Source organism: Saccopteryx leptura, chromosome 2 (genome assembly GCF_036850995.1).
Source record: "Saccopteryx leptura isolate mSacLep1 chromosome 2, mSacLep1_pri_phased_curated, whole genome shotgun sequence".
Taxonomy (NCBI): domain Eukaryota; kingdom Metazoa; phylum Chordata; class Mammalia; order Chiroptera; family Emballonuridae; genus Saccopteryx; species Saccopteryx leptura.
The window spans coordinates 58,201,037-58,222,469 of NC_089504.1; the positions used below are offsets into that span (position 1 = coordinate 58,201,037).

General features: G+C 41.5%; 1 protein-coding gene across 6 annotated transcripts in view; it reads left to right on the forward strand.

Annotated features, from left to right (window-relative positions):
- Positions 1 to 21,433, forward strand: part of APBA1 (amyloid beta precursor protein binding family A member 1) — a 231,849-nt gene that overhangs the window by 194,047 nt on the left and 16,369 nt on the right. For 5 of the 6 annotated variants that reach the window (XM_066368017.1, XM_066368020.1, XM_066368016.1 and 2 more), the window contains 5 exons: positions 2,895 to 2,934; positions 7,290 to 7,435; positions 16,285 to 16,317; positions 17,302 to 17,388; positions 18,003 to 18,188. In XM_066368017.1, the coding sequence (XP_066224114.1) occupies positions 2,895 to 2,934; positions 7,290 to 7,435; positions 16,285 to 16,317; positions 17,302 to 17,388; positions 18,003 to 18,188 (492 nt within the window). The remainder of the gene's footprint in view (positions 1 to 2,894; positions 2,935 to 7,289; positions 7,436 to 16,284; positions 16,318 to 17,301; positions 17,389 to 18,002; positions 18,189 to 21,433) is intronic. The other variant, XM_066368019.1, reaches the window with a different exon arrangement.

A 21,433-nucleotide genomic window follows, 5' to 3' on the forward strand; every position in this document is an offset into this window, starting at 1 on the left:
CTCAGTTCCTATAGGACTTGGCACATGTTTCTACATATCCTTAGAAATAATGATGAAAATCCTCTTTGTGTGCAATAATTAGAGATTCTTTCATTTCACAAAACTCTTTTTTAAAAATGTAGTACCCCAGAGACTGGTGAAAGCCAGTCATGAGCTCATGAATAGAGAATAAGCTAATACACCCAATGCCCTCCATTGTAGCTCTAAATAAAACAGCAGTTTTTAGAGCTTTAGACTGAAATAATTCTTCTGTAGTTTCTACTAAAATCTGAACACTGACCTTGAAAATAGCATTCAGAAAAGTACCCAGTAGGCCAAGAAAATCTGAATTGGCTTCTTGGAGGTACCTGAAGGCTTACCATTTTGATTAAACAAATTAAACCCTTATTACCCCAGACCCTTAGCTGCACAAGGACAGGAAGATGGTTAGGGAAAAATAATTTGGAAATCTTTAACCTTTATGAAGAAGTTAGCTTCCATTTGCATGCCCTAAAGTTATGGATTGTTTTTCTTTAAACCAACCAAATGAGACAGACTTGGCCATTGGCACTCACCCGGGCCTGTCATCTCACTTGAATATATAGAAAGTAAAATTAATGTAAAGTATTATTGAATTGGATTTCTTTTTCCTTCTATCCCCATATCTTGGCTTTCACACAGTATAAATTTTTTTTATAAATGCAGTAGCAGCCAATAAGCTGTTATTCCTAATGGACTTATGTCTTTAGTTTCTTTTTAAAGGTGATCATTTCTAAAACCAGAAACCCCACACTCTTTGGTGTAAGGAAGCATTTCATCCTGGTGACCACATCAGCAGCAGGTTTACTGACAGGTTGCTCTGTGCAGTGTATTGTATAATTAGTGTTGAATTCTTGTCATTGTCCTGACTTGAGTTAGAGTCCGAAAATAAAGTGTCTTTATTTGCCTCCAATTTTTCACATAACAAAACTGCTATTTTTTTTAGAATTTTGTTCAAGTCAATTAATTAATCATCCCTTTGTCATTCCTATCATCCAAGTGACGAGCACTGTATGAAGTACTATGATATGGAATTGTTTCCCATGACATCCCAGCCCACCAGGCACACCAGAGCATAACCTCACTTCAAGTCAACCTGTAGTAGCTATGCTCTACTGCAGTGGTCCCCAACCCCCGGGCTGCGGACCGGTACCGGTCCGTGGGCCATTTGGTACCCGTCCACAGAGAAAGAATAAATAACTTACATTATTTCCGTTTTATTTATATTTAAGTCTGAATGATATTTTATTTTTAAAAAATGACCAGATTCCCTCTGTTACATCCGTCTAAGGCTCACTCTTGACACTTGTCTCTGTCACGTGATACATTTATCTGTCCCACCCTAAAGGCCGATCCGTGAAAATATTTTCTGACATTAAACCGATCCGTGGCCCAAAAAAGGTTGGGAACCACTGCTCTACTGGATACCTTTTTTCTAAATGGTATATATTTTAATGGTTACCTAACACCTTGTAGATTCTTAGCAATAAAAATTTTTAGGCTTTCTGAGGCTAACCCTTCACCATGCAAACTGGACTATTTTCTTTTTCTTAGTGTGTGTGCATGTGAGAGAGGGGGCAGGGGATAGACGGGGACAGACAGACAGGAAGGGAGAGAGATGAGAAGCATTAATTCTTTGTTGCAGCACTTTAGTTGTTCATTGATTGCTTTCTCATATGTGCCTTGACAGGGGGGCTACAGCAGACCAAGTGACCCCTTGCTCAAGCCAGTGACCTTGTGCTCAAGTCATGACTGTAAGGTTTAAGCCAGTGACCTTTGTGCTCAAGACAGGGACCATGAGGTCATGTCTGTGATCCCACACTCAAGCCAGCAATCCCGTGCTCAAGCTGGTGAGCCCATGCTCAAGCCGGCAACCTCAGGGTTTTGAACCTGGGTCCTCAGCATCTTATGCCAACACTCTAGCCACTGCACTACCACCTGGTCAGACCATTTTAGGGACTCTTGTCTTTGACATTAGCTCTCCACTCTCCTGCAATGCTCACATCACCCTGCCCCACACAGATCAGCTACAAATTCCATTACTGGCTTAAGTAGGAATGAATTTCTTACTCTTATGCCACTCAGAGTTGTCCCTAGGACATGTGCTTGTGAAAGGAACCAATGGTAAGTTTCGCTCCTCTGAGAGCTGAGGTTTAAACTGCTGTCCAGTGGGGTCCAGAGGGTTTCTAGTTGCTCATAGTCTCTTCCAAAAGCGCTGTTGGAAGACTGACCTTTGCTCCAAGTTGTTACTTAATATACATAATTTTAGGGTTTTTAATTTACTCCTTGTTGGTTGTATTCTTACTTTAAAGTAACACATGATAACTGCATATATAGTGAAAATTTTAAACTAACATAAATCAGTAAAAGATGATGGGAAGAGATTAAAAACTCCAGCAAACATTTTTAGCACAGTGAGAGATCACTGCAGCAAAGACCTAACATGAAATAAAATTCTCCAAGAGAATTCTTAATCTTGCAATATAATTATATTGTTGGTGCTTTCATTAATCAGCAGTTTTTAGTTAGAAACCCAGATTCATAAGAATACAAACTAAGATGTTTTTACTGCTATTGCAGATTATAAATTTTGGTTTGTGGGATATTCTTTAAGCTGATGATCATCTCTCTGATTATAGAATGGAGGATTTTCAGATTATCTAAAATATGAATGGATGGTTCTGGGCTTGGGGTAACCTTGAATGAGAAATGCATATGTTTCTTGACACTTTACTTTCTGTAACCAAAAATGATTGATAACTGGTTAATCTCTGCCACTGGTGACGTGTTTATTTTTTTATGTTGAATGGATGGTTGTGTTAATGCATATTTCATCATGCATTACCCTTTTTGAAACCTCTTTGTCTTAATTACAGTCAAGAAAAAGCTTGGCGTCATTCCCAACCTACGTTGAAGGTAAGAGCTAAAAGAAAATATTGAGCACTGAGTCATTCCTGAATCTTTCAACATTTAGGGTGTTTGAAGCACTGGGCTGGAAGGCAATAGTGAAGAAGAAAAGCCATGGAGCCAATTAATTCACAGTCTTAACCGTCTTAGAACCTTAGACTAAAACAATAGCTGTGAGCCTCTGAAGAACCTCCTCCTTCCCTTTGCTGATTCTGTCCGTGAGAACTTGAGTCTGGGGTAGGGGGCTTTGCCTAGCTTAGAAATGATCATATTGAATCTGAAACCCAAGTTTCCCACGTCTGCACCAGTACACCTCTTATATCCATCAAGGACTATTTAAGTGGGAGTAAGCTGAAGTAAGGGGGAGAAAGTTCGGTCCCCTTCATTTAATAAAAACAAAAAACAACAACAAAAACCTTCCCAATAATTTCTGTCTCTTGCTTGGATGAGCTAGCAATAGAAACATTTATTAAACTATTACTTTTTGCCAGCTCCTTTTCTAAGCACTTTCCGTGTAATAACTAATTGAATCCTCAAACTGATCTTGTGAAGTGGGTGTTATCATTATCCCCATGTTATGTATGAGAGGACCGAGGCATCAAAGAGGTGAGCAACTTACCCTAGATCACACAGTTAACAAGAGGCAGAGTGAGGCTGTGAACTGGCAGTCTGACTCCATTAATTCTCCCTGCATTCTATACAGGACTGCCACATAGCTGTGTGGGTTGCTCGCTGCCCAGGGATACTTACCCAACAGGCCTAGTAGCCCAACCTCGGCACCCCAGATTGGGGTCAGATCACATAAACGGAATGCCCATTTTTCATTCACATAAAGGCACCTGGTAGCTACAGTGACACTGATTCTCTACCAGGAGGATGGCAGATGCTTTCTTGGGTAGGATGGATTGCCATTTCTTTGAAGGAAGATTTGCTGGAGCCAGAGAATGCCAGGCATCGCTTTGAGGTCATATCTGGTCTTTGGATCCTGTGAATAAAAAATTGGTGTATTCTGCCTGGGAATGAAACTTCTTTGAACCTTCAGGTCTGAAACCCAGAACATGCTCATAGGTTAGGTTCAGTTACTCAGGTTTCATTCTTGAGTCACCTGTAAATTATTTGTACCTTTGTTGTTGTTGTTGTTAGATGAGAGGAGGGGAGAATAGTGAGGCAGACTCCTGCAAGTGCCCCTACTGGGATCCATTTGGCAACCACAGACTGGGGCCAATGCTCAAATCAACCAAGCAATTTTTAGTGTCTGAAGCCAATGTGCTTGGACCAACTGAATCATCTTCGGTGCTGTATGCTATGCTCAAACCAATCAAGCCACTGACTGCAGGAGGGGAAGAGGAAGAGAAGGTGGAGAGGGAGGGGAGCGAAGCAGATGGTTGCTTCCCCTGTGTGCCCTGACTAGGGATTAAACCCGGAACGTCCATATGCTGGGCTGGCACTCTATCCACTAACAAACTAGCTAGGGCCTATTTGTGCCATTTTTATGAAGCCCCAAAATTTCATAAGAGCACCTATAGGAGTTATAGGATGTTTGGAAACTCCATTTTTCTTCATATCTGGTCCTCCAAGCTTAGCATTGACTTGAGGGCAAAGGTACAGATAACGTGTGCCTGGTCACCCACCAAGGACCACAAAGGCTTCACTGGAAAGAAAAACACATTTCAAAATGAAACCTGTGTTTCTTTTACTTAGGAACATTATAACTTTAATTGTTTTAACTTTTTAATATAATACACTAACATCTGAGACTAAAGTGAATATATGAAATTGGGGTGCTTTCTTTCTGGGTATGATACAGTAACAGTGACATTTGATTATAATCAATTTCCCTGCAGGATAAAGAGCGTAAGATTACATCTCAAATGTATAATTTGTTTAGATCCAATATTTCTGTCTCTTGGCTGCTTGACATTTACACAGTCATTTACATATTATTTGGATTGCTCTTAAACGTATCTGCATATTCACACTTACTAAGGTTCAAGAGGGATTCTTTTCAGTGAGTAGAGCTAAATCAGAGATAAGTATAGTATGATATTGGAAGTCATAAAGAGGTGTTTAATTTTTACTTTTCTATGACATTTGTTATTTTCACAAAGAAGTAGAACATTTTTAAAAGTTACTATCCCAGATGAGAACTTTTTTCATAATAACTGGTTGACAAAAATGATTATGTTTAAGTAACATTGTATATCCATCACAGGAATTTGTAATAGAATATTAATAATCATTTACATTTTACAAAGCATAATGTGGTTCCAAACTTGTTTGATTATTTTAGTCTGACTACTGCTTTTTTGCTATACAACTAAATTGTATAATATACAATGTAAACAACCTGAATTCATCCCACATCTAGAAAAATTTCAGGATGAGAAACATGGCTGTTGAGAAGAACGGAAATTACCAGTAGGTAGTGGTGGCCATTAGGCTCTGTACCACTCAGTGTTTGTCTAGAAGTCTTTCCCAAATAAGACAAATAACAGGTTTCCTTTTTTAATTACTATACAGATGCTTTGTGAAGGCATTTCCCAAAACATTGTTAATTTCTTTGTTTCAACCACCACCTTGGTTTTAGAAAAAAAATGAATAGATTATTTTAAGTCTGTACCCTGATAAGTAGCTTATTGTGGGAAGGGGCTGTTAAAACTCAACATGAGCTTCATGTTTAAGAATAAAAATTAAAACCATTTCAGATTAGTTCTCCAAAAAGAAAAAGCAAATTGCTTCCATTTCAAGGTATCTAATTTAAGATCCTGAGGTTTTAACTGTGGGTTAAAACGTATATTTTAGTCTCTGCAAATATGGCATTCAAGCCAAAGAAAATACATGTTTTCATTGCAGAATTAGAATGCCTTTCTTAGTACGTCTATTATAGTTAGTTATATCTTAGCCCCAGATATATTTTAATGTCAAGTAGCATTTATAGGCAATTATGGTTAGAGTCATATACTTCCATTTTAATTATTTATTTTTTAAAGCTTTTTGGGTTTTTTTTAACATTTATTTATTGATTTTAGCAAGAGAGGAAGGGAGAGAGAGAGACAGGATCATTGATCTGTTCCTGTCTGTGCCGTGAGTGGGGATCAAACCGACAACCTCTGCACTTTGGGACGATGCTCTAACCAGTTGAACTCTCCGGCCAGGGCAAATATTTAAAACTAAAGTTTGAGCCTGGCCAGATAGCTCGTTTGGTTAGAGCAGTGGCCCCATGGTACCGGTCCGTGGGCCATTTGGTACCGGTCTGCAGAGAAAGAAAAAATAACTTACATTATTTTTGTTTTATTTATAGTTTAGTCTGAATGATGTTTTATTTTTAAAATATGACCAGATTCCCTCTGTTACATCCGTCTAAGACTCACTCTTGACGCTTATCTTGGTCACGTGATACATTTATCCGTCCCACCCTAAAGGCTGGTCCATGAAAATATTTTCTGACGTTAAACTAATCTGTAGCCCAAAAAAGGTTGGGGACCACTGGGTTAGAGCATCGTCCCAAAGCACAGAAGTTGCTGGTTCAATCCCCAGTCAGGGCACATAAAGGAACATATTGATGTATCTGTATCTATCTTCTTCCTCCCCCCCCCCAAATCAATAAAATATTTTTAAAAATAAATAAATAAAATAAAGCTAAAGTTTGATGTAAAAGGCTAATCAGTGAAACAGATTCCCATTTTCCTTGGACTTGATCTGTATGCAGAACCAGACTGGAAGCTTACGATCTGTACGTCAGCCAGGTTGGCAAGCCTGAGACCACAGCTTTGGAATAATGTTAGCTGTCTCCCAGAACTGGGGTCAGAGGCTATTATGGGAATCAGACATTCTGAAATAAATTTCTCATTTTTCTGATTTATAAAATGTATTTCCCCCATTATGGAAATAAATGAAGAGGGAGAAGATATAAATGGGTGGCAAGTCAAGGAACTGCTTACCTAACCATTTGTCAGGCAAGCATTTATTTGATTTCCTCTGGGTGACAGATGCTAGCTAGACACAAGAGAGCCAAAGATGACTATGACATAGTCCTTGTCCCCAGAGAGCTCACTGTGTCACAGGAGAAACACATCCTTCATGAAAACATTTCCAGTTTTATACTTACATAAATACTCACATCATTTCTCACAGTAAATGACCTGGATGAAGTAAGTTACTCTGAGAAAAAAAAATGTTTCTATTATTTGAAGATGAGGGGTGAATGACAGATACTTTAGACTAACAGGTTGACACGACGGCTCAGGGGTCTGAGGAGCGCCCCCTGTGCCAGAGGCGAGCAGTGGGGAGGGGTGGTGTGCCAGGGATTTGGCAGGTGCGCCCCAGGGTGGCTTCACTCACCACCATGGCTCTGTGTGTTACAGTTCCCGGACCTTGTGACCCCGAAGACTTAATCGATGGAATCATTTTTGCTGCCAATTACCTTGGTTCCACCCAGCTGCTCTCAGACAAAACTCCCTCCAAAAACGTGCGCATGATGCAAGCCCAGGAAGCAGTGAGCAGGATCAAGGTGAGGGGGACTGTATGGTCTGTGGGGGTGGTGGGCAGAGTTGGGTACTTGAGTGGTCCACAGTGGTCACCCACACCTCACCTACCTAGTCCTGAGTTTAGAGGAGAGTGGATCGGGATGACGTTGCAGGCAGGGCTTATAATGTACCTGCTCACGGTTCTAAACAGAAAAAAAAAAAAAGATTTCCAAAGTATACTGAAATCCTTATGTATATATACTGTATATTTTGGTTGTTCTTAATGGCCAGTCTTGAGATAAAATACATATGATCATGAACTTTGAAAAGTCTCTACAATGAGGAAGGATATCGTTTTGACTATTATCTCTAATGTAAGAGGCATATCACTGTATTTCTACCGACAGCTAGCACTCCATGACTTAAACATTCCTGTCACAGTGTAGTTCACACGAGGTCCCATTGCTTTCAGTCAAGCTGGCCCTGTTCAAGCTATATTGAACCGGCTCCCTTCAAGGAAGACAGACCATTTGATCAGATCTAGCCTGGCCAGCCCCATCATGTCTGAGTAAGGCTAATGCAGTTTAAACTAGTTTGAGTTGGTCAGAACCTGTTTGAATCTGTTCTGCTAAGATTTAAAAAGAGTGAGCCTGTTTGATCCAAAAACATACTTTCATTTAGTTTAAATCGTTCACAATGAGTTTGAGCCAGCCAGAACAGGTGTGGTCCCATGGAACGCAGAGCTCTAGAATCTCCACCACGAAGCCAGCACCACCTAGAATTACGGACAAGCCCCAGGACTACAGAGACACTTAAGGTGTCATCGCACAACTCAAGTGTCCCTAAGTGCCACCAGCACCCAGAACCACTGGGCGGCCACCCTGGAGCCACAGGGAGAGCATCACTGTTGAAACCCAGAACCAGGTATTTCAAGAAAGTTGGAATAAGTTAGGACTTTCTAGAACCTGTTTTATGCAGTTTCAACTGGTCAAATTCAACTCCTTCCTCAAGAAACTAGTCACATTTTTATGTCGTCTTGTTCACACACTCACAAGTCTCATCGTGGTGTTTGTAGGGCAAGGTGGAATGAAAAAAAATCTCAGATAGAAGGCAGCTACTAAGAGTCCTTCATCTCTTAATTAAGAAGAAAGTATTTCTTCAGCATTTATAAATACAAGGCTGTGCAGGGTCTTGGGAGGGAAAATGGCATTTTACAAAGTGAGAGCCTGACCTTCAAACTCAGCAGCATGAATGAGAAAGGAATTAAGCCAGTGAATGTGCAGGGTGTTCCCGGCCCTTCCCTCAGCTTTTGCCATAATAGAGTGAACCCATGCTGCAACTTTTGACAGCACTACTGAAGTTGCGGAATTGGAAGGCGTAGAGAGTAAACTATAGTTATATCAAGGGTAGCTCAATGTCAAGATTACTGACAGATCTCCCCTCCTCTCACCTAAAAAAATTTAAAATATAAATAAATAAATAAATAAATAAATAAATAAATAAATAAATAAAAAGATTACTGACAGAGACCTACCAATTTCATCTATGTGTCAGGGACCTACTTCTGTGGTATTTATGTCTTTTCCCGAAATTAGTTTCTCCCAGGAAGATTGACAATGGGAAGGTTCACTTCCTTCAAGGAAGTCCCACCCCCTACCCACAGAGATGCATATTACCCCATGGTTCCCAACAGGACAGCTCCGTGAAAACAGAACCTGAACTTCATATCTTCTTGGTCTTCCAGACTGTAATTCTATCAATAGAACATCAGGTTCCTATTGAGTTACCCATCCAAGCTTGGCCTAATTTCTTTTCAGTGTCACCCTTTATCATAAAGAGGTGACATTAATACCACCACTGCTCTTAATTTAGGATCAACAATGCACAACCTTCGAAGTACGAACACACAGACCTCCCTGAGAGAACAAGCTGTTTCTCAGGCACTGACCCATCTCATTTTATCCAGAGCAGGGAACTTTAAAAACAAGGTCTTTAGGGTCATAGTTCTGACTTCTGGTGTCCCTCAGTTACCAAACACAGCATGTTATAATTGTGTTAAATTAACATTTGTTATGTAGGATCCCAGGGTGCCAGATAAGCAAAAGACCACAGAAGAGATTTAGAGAAGTTATCACTCACAGGTCCTGGAGAAAGTCCTGGAAGAGCCACCTAGAGAGGTCATGACAGGGTGCAGTCAGAGAGACAGAGAGACAGGCCCTGGGAATATGTCTTCACTAGGATCCAAGGGTGGAGGCTTTAGGGTTCCTGAGCTAAGGTGAGATGGGTCAATGCAAACCCAAAGGAGTTAGGACTAGGTAAGCTCCACAGGAATCTTATCAGAGGGGGACATGAGAGATTAGTTTTTAAGATTAGTTTTTCCCTAGGTTCTGTCTGTCAGGGTTTAAAACACTAAGCTCCAGGTTTCATACTGGGCACCTTGTTTATTGAATAGCTCCTGACTGGGAGCCCTTGACTCCCACAGATGGTCCTGGAGGGGACAGCAGGCACAGGTGCATCCCCTGCGCAGGAAGCAGTGCCCAGGGCAGACTGCAGCGTCTGGTACCAGATCCCTCCCAGAGCCAAGTGCACTGGGAACTACGGGCGTACCTTGCTTCACTGCACTTCGCAGATGTTGCCTTTTTTACAAATTGAAGGCAAGAGCCTCCGCCACAACTCACTTTATTGCGATACTCGCTTTTTGCAGTGGCCTGGAACAAAACCCATAATATCTCTAAGGTACACCTGTATATCTTCTGATCTCCACAGAGTATCTGAGAGTGGTTTCCCTTCTTCAAAGTCCAGCTCCCTAATAAGAAACCAGAAAATGTACTTTGAAACGTCAAAGGGTTGTTATCTACTAGTTCCATTGTTCATTTTAACAAAAAAAGTAGGGGTCTTGCCCATCAGAACAAGGAGGATAGATGCTGTCTGATTATAAATTTATTTCAGACCTGCCAAGAGTAGCATAGGCATCTGGAAAACATATATTTATTTTTACAGCAAATTACTCTAGTGTGAAGAATTCATTACCTAGCGGTGAGATTAAATGGTTGCATTTCATTCATAGGTATCATTTTATAATGTGCTTCTCTGCATCTGAAGGAACTGTTGCCTGTGATTAAATATTTTCTGCCTTGTGTTCCCTTAACATCCATTTAAATGCCCATCAGATTGCCTGCCTTTATACCAAGCCTGACACTTTTTCCAGTTGTAAGTAGAGACGGTTGCGTTCAAGCCCATGGTTTATTTCTGCACATTCTAGAAAGTTACCTGTTTGGGGAGCATGCGTGGAGACTTTATCACCAGGAAGACAGAACTGGGGGGCCAGGAGCATTTCTCCAGATCAGTCAAGATGGTCTCAAGGGGAGTGTGCGCTGTGATGCCTACATGTGCGTAAGAAATGCCTTTCTCTAAGGACGGTGACGCCATGTTTTTTTCCTAAAGAGAGGCTGGCTTTTAGGAATAAGTTTTTCCAGGCCACCTCTAGAGAAATATAGAGCAGAATAAGGCCACAGATTTTACAGAGTCTGTCCAGGAAGGTAGGGCAGGGTGAGAGGAAAGCTCTGTGGATTTATTTGGAAGCCTATTTAGCAATATCCTCACCACAACTGATGAGTGATGTCTGCCTTGGTGTGTTCTCACCTCAACAAAGGCACAGGAATTTCCTCCTCTTGTTTCTGGTTCCTTCTTCACCTCTGACTCTGCAGGATCCCATTTGCCTCTCTGTCCTCTGCCCACAGTCTCTGTTTGACCCATGGGCCCCACCAGGAGTCCTTCGCTGGTGTTGCTGGTGCTTTATCTCTGAGCAAACACAAACCGTGAAGCTTAGCTTTCCATTTTAAAACAGTCTTTAATTTCTGTCTGTCCATCATTTGTGATATCTGTCACTCACATAGCACCAACTGTATACTCTAATTGAATATTAATATTTGATTTATACCTGGAGCCATAAGAATTATGATTTTCTTAATTTAACAAAGAACTTACAGATGTATTTGTCAAATGGGGAGAGAATTTGGAGTTGTGGTTTAGCCATTTATTTTCTACTTACTGTGAAAGGAAAACAAAAGAATTTGGCTCAAAAAGCAAACTGTTCCTATGCAGATCCCAGTGATTGACATCTTAGATATAAAAAATTAACTACCTGGCTGGTTGTCTCAGTGGTAAAGTGTCCACCCAGCATGTGGAAGTCCCAGGTTCAATTCCAGTCATGGCACACAGGAGAAATGACCATCTGCTTCTCTTCCCCTCCCCCACCTCTTCTCTCTCTCTCTCTCTTTCTCTCTCTCTCTCCCTCTCTCCCCCTCTCTCCCCGTCCCTCCCTCCCTCACTTGCTCTCTCTCTCCCTTTTGCTCCCACAGCCATGGCTTATTTGGTTAGAGAGTGTTGGCCCTGGGTCCTGAGGATGGCTCTGTGGAGCTTTTGCCTCAGGCACTAACACTAACTGGGCTGCAAGCATGGCCCCAGCTGGGCAGAGTATCAGCTCCAGATGCAGGTCAGCAGGTAGATCCCAGTCAGGGTGCATGTGGGAGTCTGTCTCTCTATCTCCCCTCTTCTCACTTAAACATTAAAAAAAAAAAATTAACCAGGACCCAGTCCTTGACCTTGAGAAACATGCAGTCTTATAAAGGAATAAAGAAGAGTATTGAAGTAGCAATCATACAAGGCAGGCTGAGGAATCTGAAATTAAAAGTGTTTTCTATCTACCAAAATATAAGAAATAAGGTACGTCTGAATGCAATAGTAGCATTAGAAGATGAATGCCATTTTTTAAAAACTTTTTCATCATTTCTTAGAAGAAATAATATACGGCCAGGAAGCCCCCATGTAACTTAGAAATGCATTAGGGCAGTAGTTCTCAAAGTAGGATCCCTGGGCCAGCGGTAGCAGCAGCACCTGAGAACTTGTTACAAATGCACATTCTCAGACCCCTTCTTAGGCAGAAACTCGTCAGGGTCGGGTCCAGGAACCTGTGTCTTCACAAGCCCTTCGGGAGGTTCTGGTGTACGCTGCCACGTGGGAACCCCTGTCTTAGAGAAGCGCAGACGTCCGGTCTGTGGAGCGTCTGTCCTTGGGCTGTGCTCTCTGGCATTCCAGCTCGGCCGAGCGCGTCGCAGCGATAGGGTTCTGTTGGAAAATAAGCTCAAGAAATCCTGCAGAATACATCTGGTGGGGTATTTGCCACACGTGATTGCTTGTTGGAGGCTCTGAGAAGTCCTGCACCAAGGAAACGTAATTCACTCTGTTTAACCAGAAGCTCCCACTGTTATTTTAAGAGATGCATTATCACTGTGTAATGCCTGTTCAAGTCTTGTTGCTAGGATTCTCTGGAACACGTTTTGGGAGAAGATTCTGGAGAGAGCTGTGTTCTTCATGATGTCGGTATCTGAAGTACACTAGAGAGCCTGTACACATGTGTGTGCACACACACACAAACAGTGTGGAAATCATGCCTGAACTCTGTCTGGAGGAGCAAACTTGGAGCTAGTGCAGCTCGCTCACTTGTCTTCCTCTCTCTCCACTGCAGCTCCCTGCCTCATTCCACCCTCATTCCCACTTCGCTCTCTGTTCTTCCCCTGGAAGTGGGGCTGACCTGCCTGAGCCTGAGGAACTGCTTCCTGTCCTCATTCCACCTCATTCCCACTTCACTCTCTGTTCTTCCCCCGGAAGTGAGGGTGACCTGCCTGAGCCTGAGGAACTGCTTCCTGTCCATGCAGAGTGGACATTTTTTTTTTGGTTCATGCATTTTTGTAAATATCATTCATTATCAAATATTCTTATGCCTGTCTTTACTAGCTCGTCCCAAAGCTCAGTTTTTCCATTCTTTTATGTCAATTTTCTTTAAATGTCAATAATTATAATTAACTTATAGAATAAAAATTTCTGTCAGGCTAGCTTTGTCCCGTGATTGCCCGTGAAGAAGTCTATGATAGATAAGGGATATTGACACTTTAGCAGGCTCTTCACATACGTTATCTCATTTATTCCTCAAAATGGAGGCGATGGGGGATCCTGTGAGGTAGGCATTATTAACCCCGTTTTTTCAGAGAGCGTTTATAGGTAAAAAACTTACCCAGGTCACACAACCAGCAAGTTGGAGTGTAGAGTAAGACTTTCCTGCTTCAGTCGCTGTTCTGCCACTTAGCAGCTGCCTGACCTCGGGCAAGCTACTAGCCTCTCTGCCCCAGTGTCCTCTTCTGGAAGATGGGGTGATGTCGTGCCCACCTCACAGGGTCCTTGTAAGTTTTGTCATTGATAGTCATGCAACACGTAGAGAAATACTGTCAGCAAGGGAAAGAAAAGCTAGAACAGTCAGGAAGATCCCCAGTGTGAATAACCTGGAGGGTTTTAACAGCACTTACCATCAGTGCACCTTGTGGATGGAGTGATTGAACGGGCAGTGCCACAGCTAACATCCTTGTTTGCAGCCTGCTGGGTGATAAACTGTCATCAATCCCAGGAAACACCAGGATTCGGATGGATGTTGTCATTCCTTGCTTAAGATGCACGCTGGCCTTATGGTTCTCTTGGACCTCTCTTTGCTACTCCGGTTTCTCATTCTGGCTCTCACCCCATCATCATTTCCAATGTTATGTCTAAATTTTAAATTATAATTTGTTTCAGAGCACTTGAATATCGTAAGTGATTTAAAGGTGATATTCCTCTAAGTGCATAAAATATTTTTAACTTCAAAGATATTATTTCAGAATGCCTTTCATGAAGCTCAGTCTCCCATTTGGCTTTTGGACCCTCTTCCTCATCACCGGTTCTAGCAAAAAACAGAATTGGGGCACTCCATTGGTGGCAGACTGATTTACCTGCGAAAGGGCCCTTTCAGATCACTATTCCCTAGAGTGAAGCATTTTGCTTATAGATGTTAAGTCTTGGTATCAAAAATACTGGAAATTCCTATATTACTGTCATATCATATTATTTCAGGGGATGAGGTAGGAAACAGACAAACACTGGGGTCTCACAGCAGGCATTAACAGAGGGTCATACTGGGGCAGGTCAGAGCTTCCCCCAGCAGAACTGCTACGTTCCACAAAGGAATCTGTAGTGTGGCACGGCATCAGGATAGGCCACTCCTCAGATGCAGAGATATTTCCACTCTTACGTACATCAGTTAGGGTAACACTTGTAGCCGCTGCCTGTGGACGTTTCCAGAGCACACTCTCCACCATGACTGCCAGAAAGAGCTGGGGGGTGGCTGTGCAGGAGGTGGCTGCCCTAGATTCCCGGGTGTAGCAGAGATGAGCTACTTGGTGCTCAGTGGCTGACCCATCCAGATTTCCCACAGGGAGGTAGTATAGACAAGACACCTTAGTCATTAATGAAATGAAGTTGTGCGGCTGAGAGCAAAAGAGCTTTTCTTCCAGGTGAGTACCAAGGAATGTGAGAGAACAGACCTTCTTCCACTTCACCCCCATCACCACAACAGTGTTCTGGGTTGGCCATGGACTCACCATTGTTTGTGTGTATAGCAAACCTTATTAAAAGCCAAGGAATTGCATCCTAGTAAAGGTAAATTATAATCATGTAACAGCAAACACAAATAAGTGCTTATATTGCACCAGGCACTGTTCCAAGAGCTTTGCATATATTTATTTTATCCTCAGAACAGCCCTATGAGGTAGATACTGTTTTTATTTTCCTTTGACAGATGAGTAAACTGAGGCACAGAGATGCTAAGTTGCTTACTCCAAGTCACACAACTAGTTAGGTATCAGAGCCAAGATTTAGTTTCAAACAATTTAACCACCGAGTCTCTGCTTTTATCAACTATGCTTTTACTTATGAGAAAAGAAGAGAACATTAGATTCATTTCTAGTTAGGTACAGACTATATTAATATTACACAAATTTAAGCATTAATAGAGATAAAGAAGGAAAACAATAAAATATAAATTTAATAGGAAAACATAAACATCTTTAATATGTATGCACCTTATAACTAAAAAATGGATAAAGCAAAGATTGACAGTAGACATGGACAAATCCACAGTAACTGCCGGAGATCTTAATGTACCTCTTTAAATAAATATTAGAGGAAGCGGACAAAAGAAAACAACAAGTACGTAGAAGATTTGAACAATCATCTAACTGACATATTTGACCTAATTGACATTGATAGAACACTACCCCCAGCAACTGCAGAAGGCATCTTTTGAGTCTGCATGTCACATTCACCAAAGACAGGCCATACAGCTAAAACAGCAAATTTCAAAGGATTGAAATCAGAGTACATTCTCTGATCCAGTAGAATTAATTCAAAACTGAATAACAAAAAGATAATTAGAAAGTCTCTAAACATATTAAAATTAATAACACAATTCTAAATAATCCTAAAATCAAAAGAGAAATTATAGTAGAAATTAGAAAATATTTTAAATGAAATCATAATTAAATCGCAACATATCAAAACATGGATACAGGTAAAGTAGTTCTTAGAGGGAGATTCACAGCTTTAAATAAATATATATGAAAAAGGTTTGAAAATTCATTTAACTTTTCATCCAAGAAAGCTGGGAACAATCAGCAAATTCAGCTCAGAAATAAGAAAATAAAGAAATAGGCTGAAATTGGTGAAATAGAAAATAGGCATATAATAAAGAAAACCAACATAACCAAAAGCTGGGTTTTTTTAAAACGTCGATTGCTATTAAGTATAAGAAGCAACTCAGTACATTTCTCCCACTGTCCCTGCCATCTATAAACTCTGCGGTAGGAAGTCCATTGTCTAGAGTGGGATTTTTTTTAAGTCAGTCCTTCTCCCACAAAAAAATGCTTTATGCCACTATCAGAATTAGTTCTTCAGTTCCCTTTTCAACTTTGAGTCTCTGCAAATTCTTTTCTAACTGTTCTCCTGTCTCTGTTTGTTCCATGCTAAGCAGATGGCCCAGAAATTAGCCAAAAGCAGGAAGAAGGTGCAGTACAAACAACTTCATCAGCTTGGTGTTATGCCTGTTCTTTCCATTTATTTATGTTTTGCCTTTTTTATGATTTTGTGTTTTTGTTTTCTGCATCCAGCAAGTTTTTGTTCAGATTTCTTTTTGAACCGCCCCATAAGCCAATGTTTCTCAAAACTCAGTTGCCTAAAGTGGCTGTTTTCTGTTGCTCATGAGTCATTTCACTTCAGAGGAACGATGACAGGGAGCAGATTGGAGATGCTAAATGAATCCTACACTGACTAGTGTGAAAGTTCCCACCATTCAGGAGCATTAATGTGGCAGGGACTTGGGTCTGTTCAATTATAGTAATGTTTGATTTGTGGATTTGTCAGATTGCTGGATGCAAAAAAGAAAACTCGCTAATAACCACACACGTGCGGAGTTAAGCCTAAATGAACCAGGCTGATGCGCTTTTTTGGTTGTGGAGCTTCTAGGTGCTTATGAGCTACCCATGGGATGCCGAAGCATCGGGGCTCTTTTTCAATGGGGTGGATTCAGGGGCCTGCTTCTGTGTTGCTGTGTTAGTAGATGAACATGAAGACCCTCTGACCAGAACTGCATCCAAATGAATTTGTTTGCACCTGCTGTAAACACTGTCCCCCATCGCTTGAGCAGGGGCAGACTGATTTTGCCAAGGTCCTGAGTTAGTTGCCCTTATTCTTTCAATATGTCGGGCTCTGAAACCGTGTAGAAAGGGCCATTGGCAATCCACTGCAGTGAGCTACTGCTTCTAGAGCGGAAGAAGCAAAGGGGATTCTGCATTTTTCCTGCAAATGCTAACTCTTGTCCATGTGCCCATCCTCTGTGTGGTAACTTCAGCTTTGGCAACCTAATTCTGGAGTCTGCATTGCTGTTCTGGTGACTGTGTCTCGATGCCTCTGTGTATGAGCTAACCTTCCTGCCATGCACCTGGATCAGAGGAATGTACTAAGCTTTTCCTTGGTGCACTTTTCTTCTCAGGCTCCTGAAGGTGAGTCTCAGCCAATGACCGAAGTGGATCTCTTCATTTCTACGCAGAGAATCAAAGTTTTGAATGCTGACACACAGGTATTAACTGGCTCCCACCTTTTCCTGGGATGAAGCTTAGCAGCATGGCAATTCAGAGTCTGTACCCATGTTTGCAGAGCAGCTGTCCCCAGAGGCTGGCTTCTAGACCAGCTGGAAGGTTGGGTCTGCAATGTCTGTCTGGGGGAGGAAGTGCAGGGAGATTTGGGGCTGTTTTCTTAAATATCAAAGGAAAAAATAAACTCTGGACGTTTGGCAATAATTCTTATAAGTTTTTATCAGAAGATTCATGAACTTGAACAGATTAGCCTTTTAAACATTTTTTGTTTAAAATCAACACACATGAAAACAAAATGCAACCATCATCTGCAGATTATTCATTTATTTATTTTTTACATTTTCCACCATATATTCCACTGATTACAAAATTATAGAAAGTTCTCTTCACCGGCCACAGACTTCCTGAGTTATTATTAGCTAAGGGAATCTCCCAGGCCTGGGCAGGCGCACAGAAACCTGCTAGCAGGGTGTTTGCAATGCTCCTCGGGGGGCCCCCCTGCATGTGGGCCACGCTTGGCTGGGTTGTGGGTGGCAGACTTCCTCAGGGGTTATTGGATGCTGCACCGGATCAACTACCCTCTCCCTTCCGCCTCCAGGAGACAATGATGGACCACCCTCTGAGGACCATCTCCTACATCGCAGACATTGGGAACATTGTTGTGCTGATGGCCCGCAGGCGGATGCCGCGCTCCAACTCCCAGGAGAACGTGGAAGCCTCCCACCCGTCCCAGGATGGAAAAAGGCAGTACAAGATGATCTGCCATGTCTTTGAGTCTGAGGACGTAAGGCTGGCTTCCCCCATCTCCCTCCAGCGACCTAAGCTGCCCCTGCATAGCCAGATTCTCTCTCTTTATTTCTCAGCACCTGAATCGTGTGTAAACAAATATTCATTGAGCACCTAGTATGTGCTCATGTAACAAGACAAAGTACTCATGAAGATTGTAGGGGAACAAAAGATAAATAGATAAATACACTTAATATAAAATAAGGTAATGGGAAGTTTGATAAAAAAAATAAAACTAGGTCTGGATAAAGGGCAAGAGGCTATTTCAGGTAGAATGATCAATGAAGTTCCCTCTGAGAAGGCAAGATGTAAGCAGAGATCTGAATAAAGTGAAAGTGAAGAGAGAGCAAGGGCAAAGGCCCTGAGGCAGTGGCCTGCTAAAGCAGCTTAAAGAAAGGTAAAAGGGTCAAATTACCAGAGAGGTGAAAAGTGGAAAGAGTATAATCAGACCTATGGGGGATCCCAAGCAGGTCTGACCTTGGCACTGGGGCATTTGTTCTTGCTTATTTAGGACTGCCGTGAGGGCTACAGGAACATTAGAATCCCTGCCCCTTCCTACCTGCCTACCCACCTTCTGTCCTTACGAAAACCAGCTGCTCCTCCTGTCAAAAAGGCAATGATCCCTAACCCCTATCTCTCTAGACCAGTGGTAGTCAACCTGGTCCCTATCGCCCACTAGTGGGCATTCCAGCTTTCATGGTGGGTGGTAGCAGAGCAACCAAAGTATAAATAAAAAGATAGATTTAACTATAGTAAGTTGTTTTATAAAGATTTATTCTGCCAAACTTAGCGAAAATCCGACATAAAGTACTTGGTAATTATTATTATATGATTTAATTTGCTGTAACTCTGCTTTATAAATTTTATAAAGTAAAGTTACTTCTCTACTTTATAAATCACCATTACTGTGGAACCGGTGGGCAGTTAGAAAATTTTACTATTAACAGAGATACAAAAGTGGGCAGTAGGTAAAAAAAGGTTGACAACCCCTGCTCTAGGTAATGAAGTAAACAGAAAATTAATTTACAACAGAAATGGGGCCCATTCTTCCATTCAGTCTTCTTCCCCAGTTGTGCCTAGAAGTGCTGGTGAGGCTACTAGCTTCAAGCTGTGTTAACATCTGCATGTCTCCCAAAGCTTCCAGGCTGGGGCCACAGTGCGGAGACCTCCAAGCAGGCTGTGGGAGTGCCACTGACTGTGCTGAAATTTTTTTCTTGTGCCACAGTGAAATAAGCTCTGTTTCTCATATTGAGTGGAGAGACCTTACTACCTAAAGAAAATTGCCTATGGTAACCTTGGCTCCTTATAAGAGGCCATTGTCTCCTCTATTGAGAGTGTTCATCTAGCTGTAGTATGCTCCCTTCCTCCAACAAGTGAGGAGTCGGAGGCAAGCAGCTTTTCTCCGGGGAAGACGAGCTGTCCCGGCTGCAGCCATGGCGAGGAGACCCTTACACCTTCTTTACCACCCTCCCTGGTCTACCTCTTTATTGATTTTTTTGTTTGTTTGTTTTTTAAATTTTAATGGGGTGACATTGATAAATCAGGGTACATATGTTCAAAGAAAACATCTCCAGATTATTTTGACATTTGATTATGTTGCATACCCCTCACCCAAAGTCAAATTGTCTTCTGTCACCTTCTATCTGGTTTTCTCTGTGCCCCTCCCCTCCCCCTACCCCTTCCCTCTCCTTCCAACCCCGCCCCCCTGTTACCATGACATTCTTGTCCATGTCCCTGAGTCTCATTTTTATGTCCCATCTATGTATGGAATCATATAGTTCTTAGTTTTTTCTGACTTACTTATTTCACTCAGTATAGTGTTATCAAGGACCATCCATGTTGTAAATGATCCAATGTCATCATTTCTTATGGCTGAGTAGTATTCCGTAGTATATATGTACCAAAGCTTTTTAATCCACTCATCCACTGATGGACACTTGGGCTGTTTCCAGATCTTCGCTATATCAAACTAAAAAGCTTTTGCACAACTAAAGACAATAAGAACAGAATAAAAAGACAAACTGCACAATGGGAGAACATATTCGACAATACATCTGATAAGGGGTTAATAACCAAAATTTATAAAGAACTTGTAAAACTCAACACTAGGAAGACAAACAATTCAATCAAAAAATGGGCAAAAGAAATGAATAGACACTTCTCCAAAGAGGACATACAGATGGCCAATAGGCATATGAAAAATGCTCAACATCACTAATCATTAGAGAAATGCAAATTAAAACCACAATGAGATATCACCTCACACCAGTCAGAATGGCGCTCATCAACAAAACAACACAGAATAAGTGCTGGCGAGGATGTGGAGAAAAGGGAACCCTCCTGCACTGCTGGTGGGAATGCAGACTGGTGCAACCACTGTGGAAACAGTATGGAGATTCCTCAAAAAATTAATATAACTGCCCTTTTGAAATTTTTTTACAAAATAAAGTATTGCCATAAACGTAACACAAAGGAGAAACCAAAGGACCTAAACCCTAAACTAAAATAGCATTGTACTTACGACGATATATACATTCATGGGTCCAACCATTCCAGAAGCAATAATGGAGTCATCAGGTGCTTACACCTACTTGATTAATAAGTTTGGATATGAGAACACTGTATTCAGCTGAATATTGTAAACACTTCCTATTTGACATATTGAATTAAGGGCTAACTAAGAAAATAGATAGATAAGTAGATAAACACACACACACACACACACACACAAATGCAGGCAGGCAGAATTGTCCCACAGGACAGCAAATGTGCATGCTAACAGTGACATGATGTACTGGCAACCCAGATGCTAGGAACAGCATTAATACTGACCATTTTCCACGGCCATGGGTCTTTCTCCCAGCCAAGTGCTGGCCAAAACAAAATATTATTCTCTCTGTTTACACAGTAGTTAGTTTTGGAATGTTCGATGTGTGTAATTAAAGTCTGTGTTTTTATGTAAATTTGAGTTGAGTCCTGAATTCAGATAATTAGACACAGGGTTACATGTGCATGGATGTTCAGTGGGATATTTGAAAATTATGGAAGATGCAGGATGACTCATCAAAGTGTAGGACTGTCCTTTGCTTGTAAGTCCTTTGGTTGTAAGTTCAGCATCTCTGACTCCTGTCTCCCGATTGCCAGTAGCTCCCTTGTGATTATTGTAAGAAAAATTGTCCTCACTAATTTTGAAGATGACCTCTGGCCAGCATTAGTGCCCAAGTAGACCCGCTGGCCTACCTG